Source organism: Chinchilla lanigera, unplaced genomic scaffold (assembly GCF_000276665.1).
Source record: "Chinchilla lanigera isolate Chin_1 unplaced genomic scaffold, ChiLan1.0 scaffold00127, whole genome shotgun sequence".
Taxonomy (NCBI): Eukaryota; Metazoa; Chordata; class Mammalia; order Rodentia; family Chinchillidae; genus Chinchilla; species Chinchilla lanigera.
Genome location: NW_004955528.1, coordinates 1,951,952 through 1,975,140, shown reverse-complemented (window position 1 = coordinate 1,975,140; position 23,189 = coordinate 1,951,952). Strand labels below are relative to the sequence as shown.

Sequence of the window (23,189 nt, the reverse complement as noted above, 5' to 3'; positions counted from 1 at the left end):
GAACTTGCAATCCTCCTGCCTCAGCCTCCTAGAAGGCTGAGTGTACAGACATGTACCAGCATGCCCGGTTTGAGGGTGATTTTTGAGGCTATGTGATGATTTCCTATCTTCATTCTGGTGGTGGTGACATGGTTATGCTTATTACAGTGAACGGAGCCACATGTTAAAAATGATAAGTTTGTTGTGTATAAATTATGCCTCAATAAACAGAATCTTATTTAAAATAAGAGGCCACTACACACCCAGGAGAAATGCTAAAGTTAGAAAGACCAACCACATCAAGTATTGCAAAGGATTTGATTCAACGGGACTACCACGCACTGCCAAAATAAAAGTGAATCTGCACAATCACTTCGGAAGGCAATTTGGTAAATGGTGATGAGATGATCAGATATTTTCCACATGACTCAATCCACTCCCATGTTCACCAAGGAGAAAGAATGCCCACACATGTCCACACAAGGACCAGAACACAAATGCTCACAGAAGCTTTGCTGGTAACAGCCAAAAGCTAGAAACAACCCAATGCCCATTTAAATGCAGAATGGACAGTGCAGGTCCAACCACAAGCAGCTGTTCAGCATAAGCAACACCAAACCACTGACACATAACACATGACAATTCGGCTGCATCTCCAAACCACACCCTGAGTGTAGAAACCCCGCTAAAACAAAACACATAGTGCGGGGTCCCATGTATATGAAACTTCAGAAAGCCAAGAGGTGCACCAACAGTGACAGTTTACATCTGAGTGTGTACACACAGCAGTCTGGCTCCAGCTGAACACAATTTTCTGTCTTGACTGTGCCAGTCATCACACAGGGGTATAAGTTTCTCAAATCAACTCTACACTCAAAATGGAGATATACTGGTATATGCAAATTACATCCTCAAATTTACATATGCAAACCTGCATTTAAATGAAAGTCCTCCAAACCCCCAACTACGATGCACTTGGCTCACACATGATTCCAAGAGTTGTGTCATCAGCTGCCAAGTCCACAGCCAGCTGGTCAGGAAGACACAAAGAAGGGGCCCACCACCACCTGGGCTTCAAAGACTCCACCCCACCCGACACTCCTCCAGCTCCAACCCAGTATTCCTAGCTAAGCTGAGATGTGCTTCTTATATGCTTTTTACCTTGTCAGACAAAAGTACAATGTATTTTTAAACTATTTCCTCCCAAAATCATATTTTAAGTTTTAGTGCTTCCATTATGCAGAAGGACGCCACCACTACTCAAAGTAATTTCTTCTCTGAATGTACTAGATACAAGATGGAATTTCTCAATTAAAATACATTGCCATCGACAATGATCCCAAGGAATGTGGGGCGGGGGGGAAGCAACATATATCATGTACAGGTACAAACTCCCTATGATGAATGTTATCATTATGTATATCTAAAATGTACCAACAAAATAAAAAGTTTAAAACTAAATAAAAAAGAAATTTAAAAAACCCAATGATCTCCAGGTTGTATTGTTTTAAAAAAAAAAAGATGTCAAGTGCTCACATAAGCAGCAAATATACCAAAACTGGAACCAAGATTAGCATGGCCCCTGCACAAAGATGACACACAAATTCATGAAGTGTTCCATATTTTTGTGTAAAGAGAACAATCAACAATGATAATGTACCATGTAAGACCTTTGCAACTCGTAAATTTTCTTTTTGTCTAAAAATAAATAACAAAACCCTAAAATTGGTATGTCTGATGTTTAAAAAAAAAAAAGCAAAAAAGTACATGTGCATCAGAAACACTAAAAGGATGGCCTTACAAAGTAATAAAAATAAAAATGAAAAACTTTCTAGGAAAGGAGGAAAGAAAAGGGAAAGGGTTTCTCAAAAACTTGTGAGCCACGTGCTTTACACATTCAAAATATAAATTAAAGGGCTGGGGATTTAGCTCAGCGGCAAAAGCGCCTGCCTGGCAAGCGCAAGGTCGTGAGTTCGGTTCCCGGTACCGGAGAAAAACCAGAAAAAAAAAAGAATAAAAAAAAAATATAAATTAAAATAAAACACAAAAACAAAAATGGAAAACTAAAATGAATAAAGTTAAATTGTGCGTCATGTTGGTAACATAACTGCGGACGGGGCACTTTGCTGGCACTCAGTACACCCTCGTGGGGTAAGTTCCAGAGATGAGTGCAAAGACACACTTCACTCTCATTTTACTGCTAGAACTCTGAACTTAAAGTATACACCAAACAAGTAAACAATGGTAAGCCAAACACATAAGTGTGTTGGTGTTACTAGAATCTGTGACTCTGTGAAAGGGTTCTCAGTGCAATTCCAAAAACCCCATGGGGGGTGCTTACCTCCTTAGAAAGCTAAACAGGAAGTACTGAGGCCCATCAGCATGGGCCTGGCCCCTTCACTGCACCCAGACGTGCAGAGCCCACGGGAACCCGTCCACAGACGGGCAAGAAGAGGCACCTGAGGATTCCATGATACTGCAAGCCCTGGCAGACTAAAGGCTGCAAGAGAGAAACCTCCAAGTGTCGAGGGAAAGGCTGAGGTGCTGCAGGTCAGGAGACCACCTGACCTCCCACAAAGCCACATTGATACACCACAGGCCCAGACCTGCACGCCCTGGGCACACTCTCACCGCAGCGTGCCACCCAGAACACACCTCCTGACCTGGACATGTCTCATGGTCTCCTGGAGCAGAGGACAGCCAGACTCACACCAACATGCCTGTTTTCAGCTAAGCTCCAGGACAAGCACCTTCCCTGACCAAAGAACTCCTGCCAGTAAGGCACGATGCTCCACATACAAAGGAATGCGTGCCAGCAACGCCCACAGCCACATGGAGCCCAGCACAGAATCCCAAAGGGTGGGCAGTTCAGACACTACGAAGACTGCATCAGATGTCCTGGGTCAACAAGTCTACCAGTGACAGGAACAGAGATTTGCACACATTTCTTTCCCACATGTGTTTGTGTTTATCTAGAATGGGCATACATAAGACACTTCAAAAGAAAACAACTATTTAAAAAGCAGGCATTATTGAGCTGGGTGTGATGGTGCATGCCTGTAATCCCAGCACTTGGGAGGCTGAGGCAGAAAGACACCTGTAAGTTTGAGGCCAGCCTCAACTGTATAGTGAAACCCCCATCTCATTAAAAAAAAAAAAAAAAAAAAAAGCAGGTATTATTTGCACTATTGTAAGAATGGACTTTGTAAGCAATCACATAATACCTGCCACTTCTGGAAGGAGTGGGGGGGCAGAGGGGAACTCAGACCCAAAGCATACCCTACACAGGGAGCCTGAAGGACACCTGATACAGTCAGTTCTGCTTGAACAAAGCGAAGATGGACCTGTCTCCCTCCTGCCTACTGCTCACCTGCGTCCCCAGGGGAGCAGCAGGAACTCTTCTTTACAGAAGCAACCAAAAGTCTTCCTTCACCTCATGCAAAGACTTCCCAATACACTCCCATTTAAAAATAAAAGGAGTAAAAAAAATAAAATTAAAATAAAAGGAGTGAGTTATACAGCCAGCATCAGCCCAACAGGCAATGAATGAACAGTGCAGATGAGCCCCAGAAGGCAGCCCCAACCTCTGGCCAGCTACACGCTGGTTTTAAAGATGGCAGACCTCTGAAAGTCTAGACAAGAACACAAAATATGACACTAAGTGCGACTGCCTCTCCTCCTGCAGTACCAAGACAGGACGAGAAAAGGGTACCAAGAGCCTTTTACACAACTGTACTGAAATGTAGCTACAGAAGATAAAATTCTCCTATTTTAAGCACGCACTCTGATGGCTTAGGCAAACATGTACAGCTGTGTGGCCACTACCACCGCTGAGATGTAAACCCACTTAAAGAGTCCCCTGAAGCCAAACTGCAGCCGCGCTGATCTAGGCGACCACTACTGTGATGGCTCAGCTTGCTCTAGAAACTCACACAAAACCACTCTGTGATGGGGTTTTGTGCCCAGCTTCTCTCACTTGATGGGTTATTTTTTAGACCATCTGCGTCTCACATGTGAGAGTATCCACTGCTCTGTGCTCCTGAGCCGTACTCTTAATACATGGGCATCTCACGTTATGTTTAACCACTCACTACATGCTGGACCTTCAGGTACTTCCAACTTGGGGTTATTATAAAAGAAGGTGCTATGAACATTCCCAGACAAGTCTCACAAGGACTTAAGTTTTCAGTTCTCTTGGAAGTGGGAAGGCTGGGCGTGTGAATAAACATTTAACTCTTTATGTTTATTCTCCAAACTGGTTGACCTCTTCAGCAATATCAAGGGTCCCAGGACCCCCACTGACACACAAGATGGTAGTGGGTGGTTTGATTCTAGCCACTCAGAGTGGGTGGCAGTGCCCCACCAGGGCTTTCACTGGCACTACTCTGCAGGCTGATGATCTGAGCATCTCTTCATATGCTTACTGGCCACTGCTGTATCTTCTGTCACATCTATCCAAGGCGGTGGCCAATTTTAAACAGAGCTGCTCACCATCATCGCATAAAGCTGTAAGACTGGATATAAGTCCTGTATCAGTCAGGGTTTTACTGGAGAAACAGATATAACACAGGATATACAAATTATAAGAAATTACAAGATTGGCTTACAACGGTCAGCCAGAGAGTTGTATGGGGAAGTGTGCAGAGGGTGTCTGCACACTGAAGACCGAAGGAATCAATTCAGGGTCTGGAGTTCTCTGCAGCGCTCCATGCAAGTCCATACCAGGAGGCCGATGAGTCTGCAGCGGGAAGCTGAAGGATCCAAGGTGGAAGCCGAAGAGTCTGCACTAGAAGCCAGGAGACAAGTCCAAGCTGCAGGTGAAGACTGGAGCTCCTCCAAAAGGAATGGAAGTACCTCTGTCCTTCTTCATTTCCCTTTTATATTATCTAGGTGATGATCCACCCTAGGGTGGCTCCTCTACACCCTAGGGTGGCTCCTCTACACTGTAGGGTGTAGAATTGCTGAGCCAAATGCTGAACCAAGTTTAGTTATGCTTCTAAACTTCTCAAGTTGACATAATCAATCAACCACTACAAGTCCTTTGTTAGATACAAATATTTTCTCCAATGTCTGTTTCGCCTCTTCATTTTCTTAAAAATGTTGGTCAACTCTCAAAATTTTTCTTTTAATTTTGAAGTCTAATTTAGCAATTTTTATTCCTCTATGGCTCATACCATTCCTGCCCAAGCAGACCTGCCCCAGCCCACTGTCATAAAGACGCCAGAGGGTTTTCACTAGTCTGCTTCTCTACAAGAACTCTTTCTTAGTAGTGTGGTAACCATTTTGCTGCAAGTGGAACACATGTACTAAAGGGGCTCTGGGGCCCCAGGGGGCAACTGCACAACTGCCTGGGCTCTCGGAGCCCACGCCACCAGCCTGTGCAGCAGCCTCCAAGGACAGCCTTGTGGAAATGTCCTGCACTTCTGGGAATGCCTCTAGGAGTGCCACCCAAGGTCTGCCTGGCTGGCGCCCAGAGAGAGGACACCCATTCCCCCTGCCAGAAGGCCCACTGAGCTTGCTTCACCTCCCCCTCTGGACAGGAGCCCGCACACGCAGAGACACTGCAGTGACCAGGTGTCTGCGCAAGCAGAACTAAGTCAGCTGTGAGCCCAGCAGGATGGTGTCTTTGAGCGCTCTGAGCCTACAGCAGCACTCAAGGAGCCCAACACAGTGGCAGGTGACTGCGATGGGAGGGGCACCTGTTCAGATGCCACAACAAGCAGCCCCCCTCCTCTGCAAACGCAGCACTTGCACCACACACTCCAAGTGCTTCAGTGTGCTTTAGTACAAACCAGGCTTTGCCATAAGAAGTCACGCAGCTTCCACAGAGCGTCACAAAATATACACATAAAGGTTCAATCATAGCAACAAAGGCAAATCACAGAAAGCAGAGACTATTCTATAAGCTCCTGGAGTTCCTGCTGGGACACACAGACAGAAGTGCCGCCTCAGACACACCTTAGAGTCCTGCAGACCTAGGCCCACTTCCTCTCACCAAGTCCCACTGCCCGTCTGGGCTCGCTGCACCTGAGACCCCTCTCCTTCCACAGCACGGACTCACTGTAAGGACACTAGAAACTACCCTCGCCAGGGATATAGCTCAGCGGCACAAACACCTTCCTGGCAAGCCTGAGGTCATGAGTTCGATTCCCAGTACCAAAAAAAAAAAAAAAAAAAAAAAACTGGTACCGGAGAAAAACCAAAACCAAAAAAAAAAAAAAAGGGGGAAACTACCCTCAAGATGGCCAGAGAGCTGGTACATGGGCCTTACCAAACTGGCCTGAACCCCCAAGGCCCCCAAGCAGCTGGGGTCCCTGGTCCCCCAAGAGCACAGTTCAAAGTGGACAACAGGCAGTGCCCAACAGCACGGGAACTGGACTTCGCTTCCTCTGGTTCTGGTGGTGTCAGCGCATCCTCAATGGACTCCCCAGCTGTGGCCCCAGCTTCTCCCAGTGAGCCCTCATCCCCTCTCCTGAAACCTGCACATCCACCTCACTTCCCAGGTTCCCCAGTTGGAAGCTACCCCTGAGCCCTGGTCTCACAACTCTGTCTCGCTGCTGGGTACCACCCCTCACTCCCACCTCCCCTCACCCACCCTGCCTGCCCATCCAACTCTATTATGGCTGACAGTGCTCACATCTGCCTTCCGCGTCCATTGCAGTGCAGCTTAGGGCTGCCGATGCCCTGCGTGAGAAACAAATCCAGAGCACCTGCCCTCCAAGCAGAGTGAGCATCAGCACAGATGCCAGCCCTGGTAGGCACCAAGCACCCAGGGCCTACTTTGCCCTTGCCAGTGACCTGCAGTTTCCCACCTTGTCTCCATGTGGCATTAGAACCAACATCTAGAATCCCAGCCAGGTGCTCGCCTTCATCTCATTTTCCTTTGGCTCCCCGCTGCCTACAATCCAGATGCCACCGCACCACTTTTGGGCCTACACCTGGCACCAGCCACAAGCCTAAGCCTCCTGAACATCGCCCGCTCTCACACCTGCTCCCTCGGCACCCCGACCGTGCCCTCCCCATGCCTTTGCTTCTCTGCCTGCCAAATCTTACCCACAGTTCGGCCACCAGTCAAGCACCTCAACCTGCCAGCCCCTCAACCACAACAAACAGCTCACAGTCACTTCAAAGGCCACACTAGTGGTGCCGGCAACCACCTCATCTCCTAAGCAGAGCAGCTCCTGCCCATTCACCCAGCATTCACCAGATGTGGACTGTCCGTTCGCTTCAGCAACACCTGTCACTGAGAAGACCCGACGTGTGCTTCCCATGCCTCACCTGGGGACAGGCTGTGCACTGCAAGGCACACCCAGCAGCTTTGAAAGGAGAGCTCACACTTAACTCGGGCGGTGGCACAGGGCAGCAGTCTGGGCAAACCTGCAAAGGGAGCTGCTCCCCCACCGCCCAAGGACCTGTCCCTGGTCCTTTTCCTCCTCCAGGGTCAGTGCACGGTCTCCCCCTCCTCATCCCCTCCCCCTCCCCCTCCCTGCGCACCACACAAAGTCCAGACCTGGACAGCTGTGTCTCCCGCTATCCCGCCTCCCGCCTCACCTGTCAGAGCATCGCAGACTCCCCTACCTGGTCCTGCCCTCCATCTATCTGGGGGCAGCCCTCTGGCGACTGCCTGTGCTGCTACTCTGAGGTTCTAAAGAGGCAGCCTTCTAAGCCTTTAAGAACAGCTGAGGGAGAGACCCCACAGGCCAGGAAGGCCCAAAGGGGAGAACCAGGGAAGGACCTACACAGGGAAAGCCGGGATTGGGAGAGGGGCCAACCAAAAGGACAGCGGAACTGCTTGAGGAGGGCCCGGGATGAGGAGTCAGTGGGAGAGCGCTGAGAAGATCAAGGGGAACAGTGGGGTGGGGGTAGAACCCAGGGCAAGGACCCCGTGGGAAGAACTGGGGGGGGGGGCAGGGGGAGGGCCTGGGGAGGGAGACTCAAGGGGAGCATCACGGGCAGACCAGGGAGAGAGGCCCCAGAGAGAAGGCCCGAGGGGCAGGATCCAGCGGGAGAGGACCAAGGAGGACTCAACAGCGGACGATGGGGGCTGAGAACCCAGAGAGAGGACTGAGGAGAAGGACTGAGGAGAAGGACCCAGCAGGGGTGCGGGGGGCAGCCAGGGAACAGGACCCAGCAAAGGAGACCCAATGTGAGGACCCAAGGGGAAGACCGAGGCCAAGAGAACCCAGTCCGGAAGGACCCAGATGGGGCTCCTGCCTCTGCAGCTGAGAGGGCTGAGAAGAAAGCATCCAACAGCGGAGTGTACAAACAGCTGTCCAAGAACAAGAAAACGCTCTCAGGAGGGTGAAAGGCATTTCAGAGAAGAAAATCACAGAAACATCACCAAAACTGGACCAAACCTCGGGTGACCCAAGTGTTTAAGCAGAAGAAACACGGGTCCCAGCACACAAGGATACGTCCCTCAGCCACTCGGGAAGAGACAGGCCCTCCTCAGACCCCTCCAAGAGGGCACTGGAGGACAATGCGGAAGGAATCCACCACCAGCACAGCAGCTGCAGCCAGCAGAGGGCCTCTTCAGGCAGAAGGGGTGCAGTGAGGACAGAGTCATCCACAGGACAACAGACAGCCCACTCCAGGCGGGCATGGGACAGCAAGTCCACCTTGCCCAGAACAGTCCCTCCTAGCACCCTATGTGGCTTAGTTAGTAAGTGTTCACTTTTCATACTCAAAAATGCTGTTAGACAGCAAACCATCCGCTTTGCCAGCCTGATAACCGATGTGGGATCCTTCTGTAGACTACCTGTGTGCCAGCCTGTCCTCTCTCCAGGGCAAGTCTGCTGCGAAACCTCTAGTCCTGCCTGGCCTGGCCTGGCCTGGCACATGGGTTTCTCAAGGTGTCCTTGCACAGCACCCAGCTCACGAAGCATGCGGGATGGAGGCAAGGCTCATGGAAGCCAAGGGCCCCACCTGCTCCTAAAGTTACAGACCAGCCATCCTGACAAGCCATACCTGCTGCTCAACCAACCTAGATGCACCTGGCAGACCACCTGCAGCCACGACGGCTGTCTGGCTACCCTGGCCTGGGATAGCACTTTCTTACACTGCACCAGTAAGTGGGGCTGGGTCACATCACTGTCACCTTCTCTGGCCAGTCTCCCTCTCAAAGGACTCAGTGACCTACACAGCCGCAGGGACAGTCCCTTAGTTCCCAGAACCCTTCCTACAGAGCCTGGCCACCCAGAAACCACATGTCAGGGTGGAACCTCCACCTCCCTCCCGCTAGCACACAGCTCTCCAGTAGCTACTCCTGGCCCACAGCCCTACACTTTCCTAGCCCTGTGGCTACTGCTGACTCAGCCGAGCACTGAAGCAGCATTACAGGCAGAGAGGATATGGTAAGAACAGAGTGATCCCATCCACAAGATGCCTGCACAGCACACCCAGGTTGAGGAGGGCCTGGCATCCCTGGACCACCCACCAGCATCCCAGACTCTACGCGGCCAATGTGGCTGAGGCAACAGAAAGGCCCTGGCCACCCACCTCGCCCACATCCTCCTCCTTGCACTGTGGCCACACCACACCCTCTCCCGCTTGTCCTTCCTGAGGGCTCCCCTCCCTGCTCCTGCACTATCAATTCCTCTCTCCATCCTCTCAGCTTGAGAAGCAGGCTCCGAACCACAGACAGCACAGGTGACCGCACAACCACACAAGGCTCAAGCAGAGGAGAGGAAGGCAAGCATGTTCTCCCGCCGGGGGTGGGGAGAGGTGTACACAGTACCAAGTGACTACACTGGGGAGCCAGACCAGCCGGCAAATGCCTGCCATTTAAAGTGGAGGCATCACAAGTTCAAGCCAGCCTGGACTACAATAGCAACAGTAGGCCTTCAAGTAAAAAACACCTTAGACATGGCAGATTACATGGACTGTATCAATAAAATTAATTTCACCCACTTCTTTGTGTGCTTTTCACATGCTACTAAAAACTATAAATTATGCATGTGGCCCGCATTCTATTTCTACTGGGGAATATTCCTAGAAAACCTCCTTGCCTTAAAAACAAACTCAAAGAAACGAAACTAGCCTTTAACCCCATTCCCACCTCCAGTGGCCCCAGGCACACCCTCATTTTCCACTCAGAACTGGCCTGTTCTATCCACCTTCACCTCCACCTGAGGCCGAGGGGCAGCCCTACATCCTCCCACACGATCCTGCAAGGAGGGTGCCCAGCACCTCCACACATTTCCTGGCACCAGGACCCTGCTGTGTGCCCATCTGTGGGTACCCCGTCCTATGCCCCACCTCTAGAAACAGAATGTGCCGGAAACGGCCTCTGACCACCTTTCCTGTGTCCTCCCCAATACCAGACGAGCGTGTGTCCCCATGCCTACGACATCACCGGTCTTTGAAGGACACCCATCCCACCCAGCACTGACCTGCTGGATTTGGAAGCCCCAAGCTGCACATCTACAGTTAAATTCTTGAGTTTCACAGACAAATAAATAAACTGCCTGTTCTCAGGAAGTCTCCTGTACTGCTGGACAGCGACAATCGCAAGTCCGTGGGCCACATTTGGCAATATCTAAGACTGTCAGGCTTCCACACCACACTAGCCACACCCACCACATTCCCACTCACAAGGAGCAGGAGGCCCTGCAAGGTGGCTAGGGTGTGTCTCAGAAGCACATGCTCACAAGGGAAGAAATCGCGGTGTCTTCACGAGAGACCACAGGCCATGAAGATGAAGGCCAGCAAGCCGCAACAGCACAGAAGAACCTTGGCAAAAGATCAGTGGCAAAGATCCCAAGGGACACTCAGGACAGTACCTGTCCCTCAGCGCAAGCTGAGATGAAGCCTGCAAGCCTCGCGATGCATGGGAAGAGCACAGACACTCACACGTAAGAACAGGGCAAAGGGCAGCTGCACAGACAGGCAGCGGCTGCAGCACATGGTGAGTCACCCAGATGCTGGCTCAGTCCGAGCTCTTACAGGGGTGCTGTGCAGGGGCTTATTAAAGGGTGAAAAGTGCCACGTAAATGAAAGCAGGCCATACAGAGCCCAGGGACTATGACTCAGGTCTAGCCATCTGAGATCCAAAAGTACACCCTCTGTCCCTTCCACGGCTTCCCATCCCAATTAATGGCATCAGTAATGCCAGCCCATCTACCCACTGACAGGCCACACTGCCTCCAGGAGACTACCTGACTCACACCCAAGACATCCCAGCTATGCCACGCCCCACAACAGAGGCTAGGGTGCAAGAGCGTGTGGGCGCCCTGCTCAGCCCAGAAGCCTACAGAAGTGGCAATGAGCCAAAAGAAACCCAATGGTGTGGGGCCCAGGGGGCAACCCCACACATCAGAACCAGGGTCCCCAGCGACTCTGTGGAGCTGGGCTCCCCACCACAGACCCAGAGGCAGCAGCAGGAAGGCGCACTGAATTCTGCAGAGGCTGAACAGGACACGTGTGATGAGGACCGGTCCAGAGGACAGGGTGCTGACCCAGCAGGCAGGAGAGAAGGAGCCAGGGAAGGGCCAACGTGGAGCTCTTCAGCATGAGGCTGCTCAGGAACTTATTCCAGCCACAGCAAAAACCCCGTGGTCATCCAGTGGGGCAGACACAGTAGAGAAGCAGCAGCAGCCAAGGAACACCTTGAGGCAGGACAAGCACCGAAGGTGTGGCTCAACAGTGGAGGGACGGGGACTCCCGGCGGCCCTAAGTAACGGGGACTGTGTTGTTCTACGCCTAGAACCACTCCTGGCACCAGCGAAGGGTGCTGTTTCATCACCCAGTACCGATCACATCAGGGGCCAATTCAAAGCAGCTTAAAAGTGCACACAGCGACAAGAACAAAGGAAACACTCTGCTATCAGCCACCAAAACTAAATGGTTCTTAAACACTACAACAACAGCTCCAAGTCTCCTCAAGAAAAATAATCTATAACAGATCAAGCTAAATGCCCTATCTTCACCCATATCCTCCCTAAAAGAGCCAGTTCCAAGAAGCCACCACATCCTCTGGACAGCTGCACACTTCAAAAAGCACACAGGGCAAGATGCAGACCTCTGATACATGCCCAGCCTCCACCACAACTTGGTGTGTGACCCTCAGCACCCACACAAGTGGAGTCACCAGTCCACACCACCCCCACAGTGCACTTCTACCTTCCAAGAAAGGAGCTCATGTATGCCCCGTACTTCTCACGTCCCACGCACAATTCCGGCTGCTCCAAGCCCACATGTGCCATGCCCATTGTTCCACACCCACACACAACTCCGCCACTGCACATCCAAGCATGATCCTATCACCACACATCAACAAATGACACCCAGCACTCCGAGTCCACACCAGATCCAGCGTTCACAAGGATCTCCCACCACTCCACATCTGACTCCCACCGCCCTGTGCCATTCCATGTCCACACAGGACACTCAACACTCCACATCCACACACAACCTCCACCAGTCTATGTCCCCATTACAACTCCACCACTCCACATCCCTGCCAGGAGCACCCCGCCCTCTACACCCACATGCTCACCACTCTGTCCCCATGATGACCTCCACTGTTCTGCACCCACACTGGACCCCCACCGCACAGCCAGCATGCAGCACCCTGCTCCTTTACATCCACATTGATGTCCACACGATCCCTACCATTCCACATCCACTCACAACCCCCACACTCCACATCCATGCATGCAATGGCCGACAACTCTATACCCACGAGACCCCCAGCACTCCACACCCCACACTGACCCCCAGCACTCCACATGCACACACGTGCTGCGTGTCCACACGACTCCTACCACTCCATGTCACACAACATCCATGGCTCTTTGTGCACACACAGCCTACGTGAGCTCAATGCACCTAAGCCATTCGTCCAGGACAGGAGCTGTCACTTGCCTCTTTTCTCACAGTTATATACTGGGAGGGGTTTTCCCGGGCTCATGGGAGAGAGGCAGGTGGCAGCTCCACCCATACCAGCCAGATCTGGGATGAAGGTTCCCAGAGCCAAGCAGCCTCTTTGCATGGGGCTGAGGCGACACTGTCCCCCGGCCTGGCCTCAGAGACACCGTGGAGCACCCCTAGGATGGAAGAGTCCCACTGTCAGTTCAGAAGCTGCCCTCACATAGCACCCAGCAGTACTTCACAAACTTCTTAACCACAGAGCCCTTTCTTTGTCAGAAGACCCCAGAGCACAATAAAGCATGACCCATCCAGGAGCCAGCTAGGACCCCGCCAGGCTACCGTGCAGGAAGCAGAGGGTGGGGCCACACCAGGAAGTACACAGGTGATGGGCTCTCACCCAGGGCTCTCCCAAATGCTCTCTGTGACCACCAGTATTTTCTCATGTCACCCCACAGCAGTCATGGCAAACCTTTCAGACCTTCCAATGAGACAAACAGCCCGCTGTGACACACAAGCCATAGAGTCCCACCACTGCCCTGGAGCTTCGAGTTCCTCCACTGCTAAATACACCACTAAGTGGCGTCAAAATAACTCTCCAATTAGTCAGAAGCCACACAGAAATACTGGGTGTCACAAACTGAATACAACTGATAAAATGCATATTTGGGGAAATTTCACTAGAGAAGGGAGGGGCTCGATCACACAGATTAACAGCACTGATTAGCTTTCTAATATTTTGCACTTTTGAAATGTTTTGTTTCTTGTCTTTTATTTTTTGGGGGTTTTTTGTCTTTTTGAGACAGGGTCTCGCTATGCAGTTCAGGCTGGCCTTGAGCTCACTTTGTAGCACAGGCTGGCCTCGAACTTGTGACAATCCTCCTGCCTCAGCCTCCCAAGTGCTGGGATTACAGGCATGCACTACCACACCTGGCTAAAATATTTGTTTTTACATGATTATGCTTAAAACTTTGTACTGAAAAAAAACTGTACTAACCAGAAAAAAAGAAAGAAATCCTACGACAGGAACACAGCTCCGCTCCTTATCCAGCTCCCGAGCACAGTCTCACCAGCAGGCCCTGCCTCACTTCCATCAAGAGCCCAGGCACAAGCTGAATCCCAAGGTGGCACTCAATAAACATGTGCTGACTGACTGGCCAACCCTACCAGCCACATGCCAGGGTATGCAGCTGCCCGCTCTTCGCAGTTGCATGTGACCACTCACTAAGTTTTCTCAGCTACATCTTGGCTGAAACTAGAAAAACCAACCTCCCGGGTGGGGGCCTTTAGACCAAAAGGAGCTTTTTTTTGAGAGGGGGTGTGAAACCCAGGGACACTCTACTACTGAGCTACATTCCCAGCTCTTTTTTAAAATTTTGAAATGGATTTCTCACTAAGTTACTCAGACTAGTCTCAAATTTGCAATCCTCCTGCCTCAGCCTCCCAAGCAGCCGTGATTACAGCCACGTACTCAAGAGGAGCTTCTTGACTACCCACTGTCCTTCTAGCCGGTGGGAACACAAGAACTTACCGCACCAGGCCGCAGTCAGGCAGACAAGGTGGCCCCGGGAGATGGCTGAGGAGAGAACTCAAGCACTAGGGACGTCCCAGAGCAGAGCCCACAGGAACCGTCAGGAGAATCCAGAGGCTTAGACTACACGCACACAGCCTGCTGGCCCAAGCATGGCCAATGGCCAGCTGGAGGTGTGCACACACGCCTGCCTGCTCTCGAGACCCCTCTACGGACACGGTGAGCCCTTGCCATACAGGCTCAAGGCACCCACTCTGAGCCTGCCTCTGTGGTGCCTGCTCCCTGCACAGGTGTGTGAAGCTCGTCTACTCCAAAATGAGCCACATCTAGGCCTCAAGAGCTGCACACAGGGTATGGACGGTCCTCTGACATTCCAGACCTTTGCAGAGTGGCCTCAGGGTCCCCAAAAATCCATTCACCTGTGTACTCAGCACATTCACAGAGAAAGACTCCCACAACTGGAGTTTCTAGCTCAGAGACAGCCTACAGACTGAGTCTGCACACATCAGCATGTGGCAGGCAAGCAGGGTCCAGAGATACACCGGCAACAGGGTCTAAGACCACCAGTTAAGCCCGGCATTAAAGGCAGTAACATTCGCTCTAAGTTTTCACGAATAGAAAGGCAGAGAGGCCAGGAGAGACCATACAGTGGACACAACTGTCACCATACCACACTAGGTTCTGATGCAACACAGTGCCAGGTTCTCCCTCCCTCAAGAGCTGATGGCTCTTTACTGCTGCTGACCCTGCAGGCTCCTCCCAAGCTCCCGAGCAGCTCCCTTACCTGAGATCAACTCCCAGCCTTACTGAATCCCAGGTCCCACCCCAGTACCAGGCCAGCCCCTGTGTCTACAGAGCACGCCCAGGAGTCACGGCCCTAAGGCCATCAAACGTCCTAACTGCCAAATACTGACCTCTCTCAAGCTCCTACCTTATATAAACTACCCAACACTCCTGCTCAGAAGTAGCATCTGAACTAACACCCTAACACCCCACCACCCCACCACCCCACCCACCCTGCACCAGGCAAGCGCCTCACCCAACCCCCAGCCTCCAATGCATCAGCAAGCCCTGTGTGTATCCACCTCACAGCCCCACCCCAAGCCCTGGCCCCCCTCTGCCTGCCACTCCCCTGCATTCTAAGCTTCTCCTATCACAAGCCTCTCATCCCAGGCCAGCCCGAGACCTTCCCCCCAATCTCATCCCTGTGTCTGCTCTATCCTCAGCCTGGACATAGGTCTGAGGCTACCTATGGCTATCTCTTTTCTCTTTACTCAGGCCTCCTCAAAAAGGCCCCGCCAGCCAGGCATGGCGGTGCATGTGTTATTCAGCACTTGGGAGGCGGACGGAGGATCACTGGGAGTTTAAGGCCAGTGCAGACTACACAGTGAGTTCAAAGCCAGTCTGAATTGCATAGTGAGACCCTGTCTCAAAAGAAACAAATAAAAAGCTGTCCTACCTGATTTCCCCGCCCAGCAGCGCCCCCTCCCCAGCCACAGGCACACAACAGAATCAGAAATACCTGTTGGTGTTTCCTTGTTAACTGCCTGGCCCCCTGTAAGGACATACAGGACAAGAATGGGTTCTGCAACCCCTGGGCCCTCCAGGCTGGATCCCCATATCCATTTAGCCACGCCCCATGGCCAGTACATGTCCTTACAAACGCTGATCCAATGGGCCACAGATGCAATCAGCCAAGACTAAATGACCAACACCCATGTGGCCCAGGCTCTGGTCTTGCTTAAAGAAATGTAACTCGAAATGAGACACAACTTTCTCCCTATAGAATAGTATCAATTTCTAAAAGGTCATATTTTGGCAATGGTTTTAAAAGTTTAAACTGGCCCAGCCTTCTGAAAGGCAATTTCTATCAAGGCTTGAAAATGTGCAACCTGTGAGGTTCACGGAGCTGGGCATGAAGATGGTCACCTCAGGGAGGGCCACGTATGACCGCCAAGGGACTTGAGCACAGCACTCACACAGGTCAGGGACCAGGCGGCAAAACAGCCTCAAAGCTCACAGAGGGGTGTGGCAAGTACACAGCACACAGGAAGGGCCAAGCAAGTCACAGGCTCAGGAGTCACAGGACAACACTAATTTCGTAAAACTTAGAAATGTAGGGGCTGGGGATTTAGCTCAGCGGCAAAAGCGCCTGCCTGGCAGGCGCAAGGTCGTGAGTTCGGTTCCCGGTACCGGAGAAAAACCAAAAAAAAAGAAAAAAGAAATGCACCAGCACCAGAAGCAGGCTAAAGGATAAGCCCTCAAAGGTAAACAGTCTGCTCAGGAGGAGATTACAAGCGACCTCATTTTCCTCCCCACGACTTCCTTTACTTTCTACACGTCCTATAATGAACATAAACTAAACCTATGAACAGAACAGGCTGGAAAAGAATTTCCAACTAATACTTGTATCACAAGTTACAGAAGAAAATCGGCCGGGAATGCTTTCCCTGTTCACTCTTCAAATGAACTGTCCCAACTCACACTTATGATGCTAGTGTTTTGTAGCACTTTCATAAGCCTTGCCCAAGCCTCAAAGCGCTCACCTTGGCACTGCAGTGCCGCCCCTCAAAGCGCCCTGTGTAGGGGTCACAGGAGCTGCCAGGAAGACAGAGCTCCCCAGTGAGAAGGCCAGACACGGAACCTCTTACAGACTGCTCCCAGACCAGTGTCCATGGACTTTAATACCAAGTCAGAATTAGGAAGTTCTTCCTCCTTCCCACTGGCACCCACTGTGACCCAGCCACCTCGCCACCCTGCAGCCCTTCTCCCCGAGTGCACTGAATCTGACCAACAGACCCTCAAGGCCTCTACAGGGCGCGCCCGTCATAGCAGCCCCAGAGGGTGACTCCGTCTCCTGGACCCCCGTGTCCTGCACTGCCCACCCTGTGTGCACTCAGACCTCAGGCCCCAAAGCAAAGCCTTTTGTTGCTGCAGAACCTTCTTACAGCTGAGCCCTCCTCCTAAGGCCTCATGTCCAGCCCGACAGCCACAAAGAGCCCTACAAGCTCCCCAACCTCTGGAGTGGACACACCCAGAAGCAGGCTCCCCAAAATCCAAGTTTCCCTGCCCCACCCAGCAGACACATCCCCACCAGGTCACATTCTTCTCACAGGTCTGGGGAGCAGGGGAACAAGTAGATACCTTCCTCAGCGCACAATGTCCTACAGTACCCACAGGAGAGACAGAGATGTCCTGATGCTAGGCGTGGTGGCACACGCCTGTAACCCCAGCACTCAGGAGACTGAGGCAGGAGGATCATTATGAGTTCGAGACCAGCCTGGGCTACAAAGTGGGCTCAAGGCCAGCCTCAACGGCATAGTAAGACACTTTCTCAAAAAGACAAAAAAAGAAAAAGAAGAAAAAAAAGAAAGAAAGAAATGTCCTGAAAGTCACACGCAGATTCACGGACCTGCAGGGAGCCTTGTGCTCACAGCCAGCTCCTCTTGTCCTCGAGGGAGCTCCCCAACCAGATGACGCCCACAGCGCAAGCAGCAGAAAACCTTCCACTCCTGTCCACTCACGCACAGCGGCCAGGCCCAGGGTACCCACGCCAGAAAAGCCCAAGGCCACCTTGAGGACAAACTGTGCTGTGCACTTTTTCAAAGTGGAGTAGGGGGCCTAACTGTAGATAGGTTTATCTTTATTTTTTAAGTTTTAATTCCTTGCTACAAATATCAAAAAAATACGTAAAAATAAAAAATGTTAATTCAAAGCTTCAACGCCCTACCATGGAAATAAAGTTTCCAATTCTCAAGTACCACTTTACAACATCTGACCCACTTCGAGGCAGTGTGGAAGAGCAAGGCACTCTGAAGGCGCAGTCCCAGATCTGACTGTAGCTACAGCGCCAACACCCAAGGCACCCTCCACCCCAGCTGCAGTCAGGAGAGTCCAAGAGGCCACCAGATTGCACAGCATCCCCGTAGAAGCCCCACAGCAAAAGGCTCTCCTACTTTTTTAGCTTAATTGTTTTATTACTATCAAAAGCCTGAGTAAAAGCCTGCTGGCCACACCCTAAGACAATAGCCCTAAAGGACAACTGACATGGTTTCAGGTCAGGACATCAGAGGCTGCCACTTATCATCCACACAAAGATAAGTACACGTGTTTCTGATGATAATGCAAATTACCATCATGTTTTGATCAACTCACATATAAACAACTACTTAAGAAAGTTTTCTTCAAATTTATCACTTAAAGGGAAAGAAAGCATATGTTCGTACACCAAAGTGGGCCTTATGAGCACTCTGACCTTATTTTCACTTCAAAGACGCAGATGCAGGCCCCACTGTCCTGCTCCATTTCCAGGGCAGTGGCAGAAAGAGCTTGGAACCACGCTGACCCAACAGGACCCCTGGGAAGGCTGTGCGGGTGTTTAGGGGGCAACTGCCCTCAGAGGAGCAAGGGCTGCTCCCAGCACCCCAGCCTCCCTTAAGCTCACCAACCACCACATAAAGCCAGGAGCCCACCTTCCTAAACAGCTTCCTTCCACAGCAACCAATAAACTGGGCGGCACCAACATGTGGATCTGGAAGGTCACTGCCTTCTCAAGCTCAGATCCTTCACCACCACAGCAGAGCAGGGATGCAGTAAGCAGGCAGGACAGGTGCTCCGCCCCATGAGTGTCCCGGCCCTCTCCTGGACACCTGAAGTGTGAGGCTCACTGGCTCCCAGAGGCATGAGCTGTCCATCCAACCTCATCACCAAGGAGCCCGCTCACCCTCAAAGGACCTCCTCCAATGCCAGAGGTGCAGTCAGGAAACAGAGAAGTGACTCTACAGAGGTGCTCTAGAAGTGCTCTACAGAGGTGCAGTCAGGTCACACAGGAGTGACCAAGCAGAGTAGCCCGGTCTGCCCTTTCTAGCTCCCCAAAAGTTATTTTTCCTGGTTGTCTTCAGATGTCACTGTAACTTGACTGTATTAAGAAGAGAAATGGGGTAAGGAAAGCCTCTGTCCTAAAGCAAGCCCTCACCTGGGCAGGCAGCCCACCTATGATAACTTCAACAATGTTCTCAGACCCTGCACCAAGCTCCTCAGCGACCTGGAGAGAGATATTACTTGAATAATGCCCTCTTAAAAGAGTTTGCTACTTCCACAGTACCATCATGCTTGAAACTGAAAATGTAAGAAACTGGACAAGTGAAGGAACAATAAAGGCTACTGAATCTGTTTGCATGCCTCACGCTGACAGAACTCCACATTCTTCACAAAGGAGTCAACCCCAACGTTACAGCCAGAAAACTAAAGCTCTGTGAACAATGCAGCCAGTCCCCAATCTAAGGGCAACTGTGTTCTCAAATAACAAAATGTAAAAGTCTAAGAACATCCCTTGTGCCAAAGAATCTGCTGCCAAGGAGGGCCCCTAGAATCCCAGTTCCTGTCACTTCAGAAGTGGCCCAGCCTGGGGACTAAGGCTCATGAACTCAACCTGGCCAAACAGGTGCATCAGCCACTCACAGACTTACCTTCCCTTTCCCCACCAAGACTTAATGCCCTCCACCACAGATGCGAACCCGCGCCGGACACTGTCCTTACCCGCAGCATAACCTCATAAGCGCCACCTTAAAAGCAGCACACGGTATGCCCGGGGCCAAGGCATCTAGACCCAAGGGAAGAGCACGGCTTTCTATCCTGGAACGGCGACCAAGGCTTTGGCCAAGTCCTACAGCAACAAGAGAGCAAATTCTGAATGATGGCAGGATAAAAAGAGGCACATTAAAGAAAATGCTAATTTGCACACCAAAAAATGACCTGTTTAGAAATGAGGATCTTCAACATAGCACCTATTCAAAAAGATCTTTCTGAACCATGTGCATACACGCTAATCTGAGTGTAGTAGCACTTTCTGCTTCTTCCACAGGTGACCCCCACAGGACTCTGCCGTTCTGAGCACCCTAAGGTGCACGCAGCCAAGCCCTGATTTTCAGTGTTCTGGAGACCACCACAGTGGTTGTGACAGCATTTCTAAAGATTTTTTATCTTCTTTTCTCATTGTCCTCACAGTGGATAAAACTTAGACCCTGGCACCTTCAAACAAGCAAATTACAACTGCAATAACATAAATGTCTCTTTGCAAAACTGTTCCGACAAATATCAAGACTGAGTTTGCTAAAACCAAATTCGACGTATTTATTAAAAGCTCACTGTGAGCTGGCCATAATGGTGCACGCCTGTAAGCCCAGCAGTCTGGGAGAGTGAGGCAGAAAAATCGCAAGGTCGAGAACAGCTTGGATAATTTAGCCAACCCCAAGCAAAAAAACGGTCACCCTGTGTTCAATGCCCAATGTGGGGGGAGGGGTGGGGACTCGCAATAAACCAAGGGGGAAAAACTTACTCAAGGCTGAGATTTGACCTCCAGGACCTCAGCAGCCACCTCCCCTGTCCCACTGTGACCTCCACTGGAGGAGGGCCCTGGGAGGGGCACAGCACCCTTTCACACTCAACTGCCAACAACCTGCTACTCCACTTGACGCCTACTTCAAGCTTTGAAACCCTGCCCTCCCCCAAGGATCCCTCCAGCAGCCTCAATTTGTACCACTAAGTTGTAACAAGGAGTCATTAGCCAAGCAAGTTTTGTTAAGTTACTTCTACTTTCCTTCTGTACATCTTTTATCAATGAAGAAGAAACATCAACTTGCAGAATTTAACATTCTCTGATCAATTATACAATATAGTTGCAATATTCATAACCTATTACTGTCCCATCATTGGTGATTTTATCTATTCCTGTTTAGCTTTGGCTGTTATTAAAATAATCAGCATATCTAATCGGACCCTCTAAGACAAGTATGAAGATGGATATAAACCTTTTTATTTTCTAGAAATCATGTGGCCACTTTAAAGCACTGCTCTCAGCATCTGCCACCCAAATGTGAACAGAAGCCAGTCTCTGCTCTCACCTGCACCGGACTGCGGAGATGCAGGTCTACTGAAATCATCAACCCTTCACTTTTTTCAGGGAGCTGACTCCTGGCCGAGCACAGCCAACCCTAAGCCTGACCTTAAAGCATACCGCAGCCGTGAGTCTCAGGACAGCTCACAACAGAGACAGCACAGGTGCCCTTTTCAAATCACATCTTCCTTCTCCCAGGGAGGAAGAGAGATGAGCTTTACCTATAAGATGCTTAGAGCAAAGGAACCGGGCCAACCCCAGATCACCACAGTCAGATCACTCCTGAGAGGATCCACACCAGCCTCCGTGAGGAAAGGACAGCCTGGGGATGTTCTTGCCATGGGAGAGGCATTGCTAACACAAGCAAGACCCCTGGAAGGGTGTTTTATAAGTAGATGCAAACTATCTAGCATCCCACATAATAGGCTACAAATATGATCGCCTTTTTAAAAATAACTAAACAGCAATCCTAATTTCCACCCAAAGGTCAAAATACACATAATGAGCAAAACACAACCTTCAAACACCCTTGCAAGTTTTTCAGCACTCCCCAGATGTGTGGCTAGGGGTACAGCAGCAGCTCCTAGGGTGCTTCTTTCCCATCCCCTCTCCTCCTCAGAGCACAGCAGCCCCCGCTGCCACCCCACAACCAACCACTCAGTCTGGCTCCCAAGTCTCCCTACTCTTGCCCCAAGAAGCAGAGCCCCCCTGCGTATTTGACCAGCGGCCCTGAACCTCACCAGATCCAACAAGAAGTCTTTTCTCACTAAGACGTTGCAGCTCTTTCAAAGTGACCCACAGCTCTTTACAGAAAGGAGGGACTCCAGCAGCAATGCTTTCCTCACTTCTCCACTACTGCTGCCACCGCCGTGGTGTGCTACAACCGCTGCACATGTACTACGTACCAGCAGACAAGCACTTGGAAAAGCTCGGCGCTCCAGCCCAGGGTTCGGAGGAAACGCTCCTCTGTCCCAGGGCTCCCAAACAAAGCAACCCGGCAGGCACTGCTGGACAAGGTCTCGCCCGTCAAACTAGGGACCCTGAAGAATCACAGGGTCACAGAGGAGAGTGTGCAAACGTCAAAGACTGAAACAGCTTCTGTGCCCAAACATCTGGTGCATGTGTGCATCTACCACCTCCTGCACCCCAAGACCTGTACCTCAGAACCACCCCACTGATCTCCAGAGATGCCAGCGACAAAAGTACCAGGTATCACTTCTGGCAGCAGCAGGAGCTGAAACTGCTCGAGAGCACAGGCCCCTCCTCTGCCTTCCTGATGACATCAGGGAAGCCCAAGCCTTGCACCCGGACTTCCTCAGCCTGGACCTGGACGTACGGAGTCACCCTTCCCAGCCCTCACCTGCAGGGAGGAGGGGCCTGCCGCTCATGGCACCGCAGCCCTCGGAAGAACTACAACCACAAGAAGGGGAAGCCCTGCATAAACTCCCAACAAGAAGGGCCCCAGGGCAGTGCAGCGCCTCCAAAGCCGAGCAGGGGCAGCAGCGGAGGGACCCTTCCAAGAACCCCTGCAGGAGCAACACAGAAGCAGACTCGGGCAGCCAGCCGGTACTGAGAGTAGCCAGGCAGCCAGCTGCTTGCTGGCTCACAGGGCACCCAGCACCTGGGCAGAGGCTGCCCCTCGGCCTGCTGCCGCAGCTGCGGGCCCTGCGAGGCAGGCGGCCTGGGCACAGCCCCAGAACACAGCCCAGAACTTCCTGGAACGGTGACGGCCGTTCGGACCCGCCCTCCCTTCCCGCCCGGCGCGTCCACTCACCTGGGGGCAGCTGGAAGTTCTGGATGTTGGTCGGGTTCTGCGGCGGCTGCGGCAGGCGGGGGGCTAGCACGGTGGGCGTCAGGGTGGCCCGGATCCCGCCGGTCGTGGCCGTGGGCGTCCTGGGCAGGCTGGGGGTCGCAGCG

General features: G+C 51.6%; 1 protein-coding gene across 1 annotated transcript in view; it reads right to left on the bottom strand.

Annotated features, from left to right (window-relative positions):
- The window catches only part of Taf4 (TAF4 RNA polymerase II, TATA box binding protein (TBP)-associated factor, 135kDa), a gene marked incomplete at its 5' end in the record, with an annotated part of 68,641 nt that extends 45,452 nt beyond the window's left edge, over positions 1-23,189 (bottom strand). Inside the window, 1 exon segment of the mRNA XM_013507495.1 lies at positions 23,047-23,189. Coding sequence (XP_013362949.1) covers positions 23,047-23,189 — 143 coding nt within the window.